The 12,768-nt window shown below is 38.1% G+C and overlaps 1 protein-coding gene across 4 annotated transcripts in view; it reads right to left on the bottom strand.

The window, feature by feature from the left end:
- The window catches only part of LOC114656379 (nck-associated protein 5-like), a 771,015-nt gene that overhangs the window by 119,016 nt on the left and 639,231 nt on the right, over positions 1–12,768 (bottom strand). For all 4 annotated transcript variants that reach the window (XM_028807983.2, XM_051930744.1, XM_051930745.1 and 1 more), the window contains one exon: positions 11,742–11,826. In XM_028807983.2, coding sequence (XP_028663816.2) covers positions 11,742–11,826 — 85 coding nt within the window. The remainder of the gene's footprint in view (positions 1–11,741; positions 11,827–12,768) is intronic.

A 12,768-nucleotide genomic window follows, 5' to 3' on the forward strand; every position in this document is an offset into this window, starting at 1 on the left:
TAATAAAATGCATTGTGCACGACAGTCCAAAACACTGAGCATTACAAACATTTCTAGTAAAAAAAATGCCTTGATTTTTTCATTCCAACAGATGGTACATCATAAAAATTAGCACTGCTTTTACAAATCCGATACCAAATGGCATTTAACAGAGACAGAGCAACTGGACGGGCACAAAAACACTTGTCCATTGTTAAGGTGGTCAATTAAATGTATAACCTAATAAATTATGCAAAATTCTTTATGAATCCTCCGTATATACAGTACATCAAAAGCACAAAGGATAATTTAGCATATTACTTTTGAATTGGTTAGTGATTTAAAGCAGAAATGTACCTAAATAAAAAATCAGGCAATTATAAGGTTAATTTTTAAATGTTAATATTCTGAAGCTCTTCAAGTCAGACCACTTTTCATTTCATGCATAAGGAAAAAAAAAGAATCTTCCAAACATAGAGGCTTTTCTTCACACAGTAAATGACACATACTCCTTTAACACAATATAAATCAACCTTAAAAATTAGATTATACGGTGTTATTATGAACCCAACAGAGTTTACAGCTTCTTTAATTTACTGTAACTTCTCAGAGGCCTTGAACAAGGAATTTAAATTTCCAAATATAAAACGCACCAAGCAGCATTATCTTCAGGCAACAGTTCCAGCCTTCATCAGAAAAGATTGAAAATTGATTTAATTCTACTGTCTCTTTGCTGACTGTGATCCTCAGCCCAGTAACCCGCATCCCTTCCTTTCTTTCTTTTTTATGAAACCCTTTAGGTGTTGTATGGCTTTATTGAGATGGCACTGCAGAGATAAAGCAAACATCACTCCTTCATCCGATCATGTGTAAAATGAACCAGCCGACCACAGAGTCACTGATAAGATGATTGCTAAATGATCGCTCTCAAGCGCCATCAATGAGCTGATGAAGGAAACTCAGTGACACAGAGGAGTTGCTTCCTTTGCTATTGACATTTTCTTGAACAGTGAGAATATTAAATGAACAATCATTAATGTCATGGCTTGTCAGCCAACTTACACAATTTTAGTACAAAATATTAAAATAAACTATTAATTAAGTGACGCTCTTACATTGAAAACATTGCTTATTAGTATACAGGAGTACCTGACAAGATAGATAGATAGATAGATAGATAGATAGATAGATAGATAGATAGATAGATAGATAGATAGATAGATAGATAGATAGATAGATAGATAGATAGATAGATAGATAGATAGATAGATAGATAGTAATTTTGGTATAGTTGGCAGGATTGATAGATATGAAAGGCACTATATAACGATAGATAGATAGATAGATAGATAGATAGATAGATAGATAGATAGATAGATAGATAGATAGATAGATAGATAGATATTCATTTTGGTATAGTTAGCAGGATTGATAGATAGATATGAAAGGCACTATATAACGATAGACAGACAGACAGACAGATAGATAGATAGATAGATAGATAGATAGATAGATAGATAGATAGATAGATAGATATTAATTTTGGTATAGTTAGCAGGATTGATAGATAGATATGAAAGGCACTATATAACGATACACAGACAGACAGACAGACAGACAGACAGACAGACAGACAGATAGATAGATAGATAGATAGATAGATAGATAGATAGATAGATAGATAGATAGATAGATATTAATTTTGGTATAGTTGGCAGGATTGATAGATAGATATGAAAGGCACTATATAACGATAGATAGATAGATAGATAGATAGATAGATAGATAGATAGATAGATAGATAGATAGATAGATAGATATTAATTTTGGTATAGTTAGCAGGATTGATAGATAGATATGAAAGGCACTATATAACGACAGACAGACAGACAGACAGACAGACAGACAGACAGACAGATAGATAGATAGATAGATAGATAGATAGATAGATAGATAGATAGATAGATAGATAGATAGATAGATAGATATTAATTTTGGTATAGTTAGCAGGATTGATAGATAGATATGAAAGGCACTATATAACGATAGATAGACAGACAGACAGACAGACAGACAGACAGACAGACAGACAGATAGATAGATAGATAGATAGATAGATAGATAGATAGATAGATAGATAGATATTAATTTTGGTATAGTTGGCAGGATTGATAGATAGATATGAAAGGCACTATATAACGACAGACAGACAGACAGACAGACAGACAGACAGACAGACAGATAGATAGATAGATAGATAGATAGATAGATAGATAGATATTAATTTTGGTATAGTTAGCAGGATTGATAGATAGATATGAAAGGCACTATATAACGATAGACAGACAGACAGACAGACAGACAGACAGACAGACAGACAGACAGACAGACAGATAGATAGATAGATAGATAGATAGATAGATAGATAGATAGATAGATAGATAGATAGATAGATATTTGGCTGTTAACAGAAGCTCCCAAAATGTATATTTTAAAGCATAACCTAAGAACATAGTTTTTTCTTTATGCTCAAATACCCATCAATAACAAAATAATCTTGTATGGAAATTAGAAACATCCACCTTAATAAAAGCGTAAGTGTCCGTGTATCTGTGTGAGTGTGGCACACCATTTATTTTAAATGCATATTTTGCAGTTCCTATTTTCATGATAAATTCTTTCACGCTCACCTCGACTCCTATGTATCGTTCCCGACTTTCGCTCGTCCATTGATGACGTCGAATGGCAATGTGTGATCTGATGCTTCAGAGAGTTTTTCCCCTGGCATCAGGTTATGCAGTGTGCTCTCTGCACACATGACACACATTTATACGTCTAATAAGGTTTGTTTTAGGAGACTTTTCAACGTTAGATGTTTCCTCATAATCAGAAGCTTGCTGCCTGTCAGACGAGGTTAACGAGAGCGCCTCTAGTCTTTGCAGACCAAGATCTCCGCCCATACTTTGAGCTCCGCCCTCATGAGGTGTTGGATTGGTTTAGAAATGTGACACTCACCGAGCCGTCTGATTGGCCCCACCCAGTTTTAAGCGTGATTCCCTCGTGGATATCTCCAGATACAGTATGTATATTATACGTCTGGCTTCAATGGGACTACTACAATGGAAGCTTCTCAGATGGAAAGCAACACGAGAAAACCCATCAGTTAGAGTGTTAGTGTGTAGGGTTAGTGTTGAATTTCCCATTGGGATTAATAAAGTATCTATCTATCTATCTATCTATCTATCTATCTATCTATCTATCTATCTATCTATCTATCTATCTATCTATCTATCTATCTATCTATCTATCTATCTATCTATCTATCTATCTATCTATCTATCTATCTAGTCAAACAGCCTGCTTTCTTTTATTCCTCCTTAGGTGCAGAATCAGAGAGCCCGGTGGTGCAGGTGAATGATGTAATTAAGTATCTGGAGTACGCACGCTTGATGTACTTGACTGAATGGAGCGCCTTTGTTGATTCTGAACACCATCCCAATGTGATTTAGAGCTTTGTTACAGTTGTTCACTTACTTATTTTTTACAGTTGATGAGCAGGCAGGTTAAATGACTTGCTCCAGGTCACACAGTGAGTCAGTGGCAGAGACCGAACCATAAATCCTCTGACTTGCAGCCCACCCACCACACTAAACTGGCATTACAGGTTGGGGATGCAGTTAAAATCGCTGTAATGGAGCCTTTGTGATAACTCATTTTACAGTTGTGTTGGTTTTTGCGTTGCATTCACTGATATGTGAACTTATAAAGGTTATTTCAAGAAGAAGAAAACCCATATTTCAATAAGGCCTCCTCAGATCTTATCACATCCATTTTGTATTTGTTGGTAGCCATTCACAGTGACCTTCCTTCCCCTCTCTAGGTGTTAAGGTCAAACGAAAAAAAAAAAATAGCTAATCCTAAAACGGACAAAAAAGGTTTAAGTGACTAGGAGAGCAACAGCTCAAGAGGTAGGGCAAAAGATTAGTCAAATAATGAAGCAGTCGGATTTCTTTCTAAGGGCCCTATGGGGCTATGTCCCCTGCTCACTTCGCTTGCCAAAGGCCTGCGCTACGCGTCAGCAAGTTCGTGTCTCTGCCACTCGTGTTTGTGGATTTCACTTTCACCAAATAACAAATCTTTTAATTCTTGCAGATAGGCCTGTTCATTGGGAAGAAACACTAATTTTCCCTGATGACAACACAAATTATACGATCTACAAGTGTCCAACTTAAAATTTAAAGCCGAAAAATATATTCGATCTCTTTTTGCTGTTCCATTATTTCACCCAGTAATAATTTCCATTTGTTTGCGCTAATGCGATCTTTACTATCATTTTTTTGAGACTGTCGAATTTTCGTACTTCCATTATCTGTAACCTGCTCTCCATGTGTATCACGCCAACGTTTTTGAATTCTTTACGACGTTCTACTTTGTCATCTACTACTGTGTGACGTCTGCTATCCGCTTTTGGGGTGATGATTGACCTCCAAGGTTATTCCTCTTTTTATTTTATTTTATTGTAAAAATCAACTCTCGGCAGCGGGTGGCCTTGCAGCACATGAGTACGGGCGCTGTTCTCATTCCCTACCACCTTTGGCATCACTACCACTACCTCTTCATATCTTAAATCATTCTTGAGGTGGATTGAAGACTTAACACTAGAATTACCAGAGCCTACGAAAAAACTCTTAGATCCGTCCCACCTTAAATCCCTTCGCACCTCTCCATCAGCGTCTTTTGTTCTGTAAATGTGTCGATAAGCAGCAAGCAGCTTACTATCACATCCCCCCACCGCCGCACAGTTTTCTCAGCGTACTTGTTCTGTTATATTTGTACCTTTTGTGAAAAGTGTTTATTTGATATTTGGACTTCAGACTTCACACATTAAACACGTCATGTCTACATTTTATCAATTATTACTAAAACATGAAAAACGTTTCTGTTTTAACGATGTGTTTATATAGATCGTTGTAGACACGGAACACACATGAAATGCAAGAGTTCCAAATAACCATATAGTATTTATAAAAGGTGTCATTTGGCTTGACTTCTCACTCTTTACAACTCTAAGCAACTGACACGCAGGTAAACAGAATTGAGCTGAGAAAACTGTGTGGCGGTGGGGGAATGTGATAGTAGGCTTCTTATCGACACATTTACAGGACAAAAGACGCTGACGGAGAGGTGCGAAGAGATTTATGGTGGGACGGATCTACGAGTTTTTTCGTAGGCTCTGGTAATTCTAGTGTTAAGCGCCTGCTTAAGTGAAAAATTAAGAAAAACTTACTAAGTAATTGAAAACAAACAAGTTCTAACGTGAAAAGACGGCAATGGAAGAAGAGAAGAAGCGACCCGCTACGGTGGAGAAAAGAAGAGCTGCTCAGGAAGCAGCAAGCGCAACAACCTCTGAGCAAACGAATGCTAAACGTACAGAGAAAGAGGATGAAGACTATGAACACCCAAGTCAAGTGTATTCACTGCACGTTATAGATAGATAGATAGATAGATAGATAGATAGATAGATAGATAGATAGATAGATAGATAGATAGATAGATAGATAGATAGATAGATAGATAGATAGATAGATAGATAGATAGATAGATAGATAGATAGATAGATAGATAGATAGATAGATAGATAGATACTTTATTAATCCCAAGGGGAAATTCACATAAATTCACGTTATCTTGTAAGTCCACCGTTACTGGTAAAACATCATGATTGCATCTTTCACAGTTTGTACTACACGCTAGAGTGGTCCTTCAGGGTGATGCCATAGAGGACCATTTTTGGCTCACAACCTCTTGAGCAAACGAATGCTAAACATACAGAGAAAGCGTCTGAACACTAGGAATGCTCAAGTCAAGTGTCTTCACTGCATGTTATCGTGCAGTGCGCCGTTACTGGTAAAATAATAAAACACCAGCAATAGCCAAAAATAACCAATGAGAAACTGCGAAACTCACCATACCACATGCACTTCAGAAGAGGTCATCCACCTGAAGCTAAGCATGTTCAGCCATGACTGGTACTTGGATGGGAGACCACCTAGGAAAAGTTTGGGTCAGGTCAGCAGTGGGGCGCTTAACCTATGGCCTGAATGTGGATTCCAGTACCCCAGTGCAGTGATGAGGACACTGTGCTGTAAACGTGGCTTTGTCCTTTGGACTCTCTGTGGTCATAAAATATCCCTGGGCATCCCTCCTAAAGAGTAGGGTGTATTCCAATGAGGAGGAGGAGGTTGGCAGCATGCCCTGATTACAGCACATTGCCACACCCACCACACGATGAACCACCTGGATTAAGATCCGAGTGCAGCTGTGCAACATGTGACACCTCGGCACCACACTGAAGAGTGTGAAGTTTTTCTTACAGTGGCAGAAGTGCCAATGTCCAGGCCAGGGGTGGGCAATGTCGGTCCTGGAGAGCCGCAGTGACTTCAGGTTTTTCTTCCAACCCAGTTTCTTAATGAGCAGTCAGTTATCGCCGATGAAGCCCTTATTGCTCAAGTGACATTTTGATGCTTCATTTTAGTGGTCTCGCTTGTTAAGGTTCTCTAACCTTAATTGCTTATTTCAGTCTTAAACAGTTGCATTCACTGTTTTAATGGCTCCTTATTAGCAATAAGAGGTAAATGACAGAGCAGACAGCAGTTCTCCATCTAGCTTGTTTCCATTTACATCTCTGTGTGTTCATAATGCACTGTTTGATTTAATAAAACACTTCATAGAAAATGTGACAGACTGAAAATGATCTGTTTTAGGCTTCAAATCATTGGGATGATACCCTTGGAGAGTTGAAACTATACATTATAAAAACCTAACATTGCAAATTAACAAGCCATAAAATTAAATAAGGTCGGAGATTGGCAAGGATTGGCTTCTAATTAAGAAACTGGGTTGGAATGAAAACCTGCAGCCACTGCGGCTCTCCAGGACCGACATTGCCCACCAGGGCCTAGTCATCCCCTGTCTCTAATTGGCTGTCTCTCTCACCACTTCGTCACCTAACAGCTCATGTGTGATGGGCATACTGGTGCAAAAAATGGTGGATGTTACACATTGGAGGTCCCCCTCACTGAAGCTATATAAATACATGAAAAGAATTATTATTATAGGCGGAGTGGTAGCTCTGAGGCTAGGGATCTGCACTGGCAATCGGAAGGTTGCCGGTTCGAATCCCGTAAGATGCCAAGAGAGACTCTGCTCTGTTGGGCCCTTAAGCAAGGCCCTTCACCTGCAATTGCTGAGCGCTTTGAGTAGTGAGAAAAAGTGCTATATAAATGTAAAGAATTATTATTATTATTAATTATTATTAGTCACGGAGCTGTTAACACAACAATGAAATCCGCTGTGCCAAAGTGCCACCGTTATTAAGAATCGTGTAACGAACAGAGGAGGAGGAGCAGAGGGGATGGATTGAAGTGTATAGCCAGCTTTTTTTGGGGGGGGGGGGGTCTGGGGGGCTATTCATTATTTTCACCTTCCAATAAGACGAATATCTCCACAAGAAGCACCAACACGCTACAGAGTGACATTATCTATTGAATATACGGGAGCCGTAACTGTGCTGAACATGGCAAGAAAAGGCTTTCACTAAATGCCATACAAATTCAATTAAGTGAGATGTTTTATTACTCATTTTCAATTCAAGCTTCCCTGAATGGAAATAGAACTACTAAGAGTAATGAAAATCTGCTCTTAGCAAAATTCCCCATAAAAGCACTTTTCATTCCGAGCTTCACGCCTTTACAATCCTTGAAGCTTCCAAGTTCTAAAGACTCTCAATTGAGTCACCACGACTTATTAATTGCCAGCAGCCATGCAGATCCTGCTGTCTGATAAAGAGACCGCATGACGAACATGGAAACACTTTGGGTTAGAAAGCCACCGGGCTGGAGCTTCTGGTTTCTATTTAAGCAGCGCTGCTACAGTATGTCACGTCACAAACGTACAACATAAAGAATATTACATAATTAAGATGGCTACCTGCTGCCGCGCTCCTTACATTACCTGAGACTCACTTTATCATTCAGTTGAACAAACATGTGATCCTGAATGAGAGATTTACTTGGGACGTATCCAACTGTTGGCTCTGAAACTCAGGATTTCTAATGTCACATTAGAATGAATTGGGACGCCGATTGTGAGTCACGTCTTCTCGCCCAGCATCAGTACCTGACCTCACAAAGGCTCCTGTGGCTGAATGGGCACAAATCACCCACAAACACTCCGAAATCACGAGGAAAGGGAAGAGTGGAGGCTGATGGAGGGGAGCAAATCCATATTAATGGACAACAAGTCCACATAGCTGTGATGGTCAGCTGCCTACAAACGGCTGGCCAAATAGTGTAGTGGCTACGGAGAACACTTTTAACACGCTAAGAAATCTAGTGGGTTACGTCTCTTATTAGTTACCAATTGGTAATGAAAAAACGGAAAAAAGGACACAAAAATGAATTTAAACTGAAATGCACATATGCCCTTACTCTTACAGAATACACTTAGGTGACGACTTTATAACTTAACATGCTGGTGGTATCACGACAGAGCGTAACATCAATAGAACCCTTACGGGGCCTGACCAAACAGAGCGCCAGGTATCTCTAAGAGGGCTTACAACAGCAGACGTACGTCGTCGTGTTTCTGATGATGTTGCACTTCGTAAATAATTGGATAGCGTGAGCCTTGCCCTTGCCCGATCTTTTTGGATCTATAATGAATTTTTTAGTGGATTAATGAGTGAGTTAGCTATCCAGGCATACTAGGAGTCTTTGCACTATAAATCTTACATAAAAGCAGCAATTTTACATACAGAGTAGACTTCATGATTCCATCACAGTGCTATTCTGCCCAATTAAACTTAAAAGAAACAAAGATGATAGGAAAATAATTAGTCACTTTGAGATAGATAGATAGATAGATAGATAGATAGATAGATAGATAGATAGATAGATAGATAGATAGATAGATAGATAGATAGATAGATAGATAGATAGATAGATAGATAGATAGATATGAAAGGCACAATATAATAGATAGATAGCACTTTTAAGTCTGCCCAGTGTTTAGCAGTTTCTTTCTTTCTTTCTTTCTTTCTTTCTTTCTTTCTTTCTTTCTTTCTTTCTTTCTTTCTTTCTTTCTTCTGTCTAAAAGATGGGACAGACAGCAAGGCACTATATAATACATAGATAGATAGATAGATAGATAGATAGATAGATAGATAGATAGATAGATAGATAGATAGATAGATAGATAGGAAAGGCACAATATAATAGATAGATAGCACTTTTAAGTCTGCCCAGTGTTTAGCAGTTTCTTTCTTTCTTTCTTTCTTTCTTTCTTTCTTTCTTTCTTTCTTTCTTTCTTTCTTTCTTTCTTTCTTTCTTTCTTCTGTCTAAAAGATGGGACAGACAGCAAGGCACTATATAATACATAGATAGATAGATAGATAGATAGATAGATAGATAGATAGATAGATAGATAGATAGATAGATAGATAGATAGATAGATATGAAAGGCACAATATAATAGATAGATAGCACTTTTAAGTCTGCCCAGTGTTTAGCAGTTTCTTTCTTTCTTTCTTTCTTTCTTTCTTTCTTTCTTTCTTTCTTTCTTTCTTTCTTTCTTTCTTTCTTTCTTTCTTTCTTTCTTCTGTCTAAAAGATGGGACAGACAGCAAGGCACTATATAATACATAGATAGATAGATAGATAGATAGATAGATAGATAGATAGATAGATAGATAGATAGATAGATAGATAGATAGATAGATAGATAGATAGGAAAGGCACAATATAATAGATAGATAGCACTTTTAAGTCTGCCCAGTGTTTAGCAGTTTCTTTCTTTCTTTCTTTCTTTCTTTCTTTCTTTCTTTCTTTCTTTCTTTCTTTCTTTCTTTCTTTCTTTCTTTCTTTCTTTCTTTCTTTCTTTCTTCTGTCTAAAAGATGGGACAGACAGCAAGGCACTATATAATACATAGATAGATAGATAGATAGATAGATAGATAGATAGATAGATAGATAGATAGATAGATAGATAGATAGATAGATAGATAGATAGATAGATAGATAGGAAAGGCACAATATAATAGACAGATAGCACTTTTAAGTCTGCCCAGTGTTTAGCAGTTTCTTTCTTTCTTTCTTTCTCTCTTTCTTTCTCTCTTTCTTTCTTTCTTTCTTTCTTTCTTTCTTTCTTTCTTTCTTTCTTTTTCTTTCTTTCTTCTGTCTAAAAGATGGGACAGACAGCAAGGCACTATATAATAGATAGATAGATAGATAGATAGATAGATAGATAGATAGATAGATAGATAGATAGATAGATAGATAGATAGATAGATAGATAGATATGAAAGGCACTATATGATAGATAGATAGATAGATAGATAGATAGATAGATAGATAGATAGATAGATAGATAGATAGATAGATAGATAGATAGATAGATAGATAGATAGATAGATAGTGTGGCACATGGTTAACCAACCAACACACATTTAATCATTCTATACAATATTTACAATGCACACACAACCTCAAAACTCTTCCAAAGTCCAGGCCTCAACAATGCCTCTTCCTTCTTCTGACCGCCTCCACTCCTCTCCTCCAAGACTCTGTCCAACTACACTCCTGATTCCAGCCATTGAATGGAGAGAGGTGGCCCCTTTTATCCCCACCCGGATGTGCCTCCCAATGAGTGCCTGCCGGGTGTCCCTGGTCTTCTTCCCCCCATCACTTCCGGATGTGGCGGACGTCAGTGAGGGCCAGGGCTCCTCAGGCATTGGGGCGCCCCCTGGTGGTGACCACGGGCCCCTATAGGGTTGAGCTTCTAAGCTCTGTTCCTGTGGTCCCCAAAGGCACCAGGGCAGTCACCCCCTCGTGGTCTGGAGGAGGCATAACTCATCATCATGATGGGTTATTCATTGTAGATGGATGGGCAGAAATGGCTAATGGATGTATTTTAAATTAAATGTACAACACAATAAAGTGTGCAGAAAGTGAAAGGGTCTAAATTTTTGGTGAATCCACTGTATATTTCAGTTTTTGGTCTTATATATAATGATGGAGTTTTCATTCACTGGTCAGTGGACAACACTGAGTTCTATTGTCTGAATTTTGCACATTATATAAAGTTTCACAAGAGTCTTTTGAAGATGCCATACAATGCATGGATAGAAATTAAATTAAAGATCCCTCTAAATTTACCCTTTAACTATAACTGCGTATTGAACAAGAATAAAATGTAAGTATTACTTGCAAAATGTTCTTCAGGGAACCCTGGGAGTGTTTTATTTGCAGCTGAGTGGTAGTTAAGCTCCTTTAAGTTAGTGTAGTGTGTCGAGGTTGTAACTCCTGAGTAAATATTTTGGAGTCACATGAATCTCCGATGCTGAAGACGTCACACGTCACTTAGCAGACTGCAGACGTTGTCCTCACTGCACACTTTGATATTCTGGCGGTTTTCAAGTTTGTTTCTGCATATTTGGTGTATTGGCTGATGGAGAGCCGAGGGGATGTGAGGTCATCAGGTGGGACCTGTGGTCTTGTGGAACGGAAAGGCAACAAATGCAGTGTGAGGATGGAGGGATCGAGGAGACCCTCACAATATCATCCTGGACTTGTTGTGTTACTCTGAATGCTCAATGCTTCTACAAGAACGAGATTCACTTAAAAACCTCAGAATTTTCTAATGTGCTGCTTTACATTTTTATTGCACCTCACAGAACAAAATGCAAACTACAGACTGTAAACTTACCTATCATGTGGTCCTGGCAGGTGGGCTCACCAGTGGTCTCATCATTGCTGGCTATAATGTTGATCTTATGGGTCACCAACTTGGCCTGTTAATGTTAAACACAAATATATAAAAAAAAGACATTTAGATGTAACAAGCCCACCATTACAACTTAAGAATGGCAGTCTGACAGACAAATCATAGAAACTGTGAACTTTTACCTTAAAGTAAAGAATGCATTCAATCAACTCGAGTACAATATGATGCAAGTGGCACCGTACATGAAAAGAGCAGCAGATCTCATTAAATGCACATAAGAGTGAAAGGAGAAAGGAAAAAGTCTGAATTAGCGTAAGCCCCCTAATTAGGGGTGTCGATATGAAACATACTGACACAACAACCAAGAATAGTTGTGTCAGATATTTAAAATATTATAATGTGCTCTTCAGTTTAAATGTTTAAAGTCTAAATATTCTCGATTCTAACTGAAATTTGCCATCTTTCACTTTCTTATGTTTGAAATTTGTCATTTTTAATCTTCTGGGAGTGGCTCTTAGAGGGAGGGCTAGGACCACCAGTAGAGAATCAAATATCAAAAATATGATCAAATTTGTGATGAGCAAACTCAAAGTAACATAAAACGACATTCCGCTGCCTGTATTATCAAACCCCATTGTTTTAAATCTTTGTGGAAAGGAATAACTGAGCACTCATATTTGGGGTGGGATGGGGGTTATGAATCCCTGAGGTTGGTTGGTGTGGCCGACATAACATCAAGTCCTTCTCATCATTTGTGCTGACGGCACCTAATTGGTTTACTCTTTAAAGATAACAGCAGGTTGTGTCACCAGCAGACATTCTGAGCTGATTCTGCACTTATGTGGGGGGGGGGGGGGGGGGGGGGGTACAAAAATCTATCTATCTATCTATCTTGCCAACTATACCAAAATTAATATCTATCTATCTAATCTATCTATCTATCTATACCAAAATTAATATCTATCTGTACCAAAATTAATATCTATCTATCTATCTATCTATCTACCAA

Source organism: Erpetoichthys calabaricus, chromosome 8 (genome assembly GCF_900747795.2).
Source record: "Erpetoichthys calabaricus chromosome 8, fErpCal1.3, whole genome shotgun sequence".
NCBI lineage: Eukaryota > Metazoa > Chordata > Cladistia > Polypteriformes > Polypteridae > Erpetoichthys > Erpetoichthys calabaricus.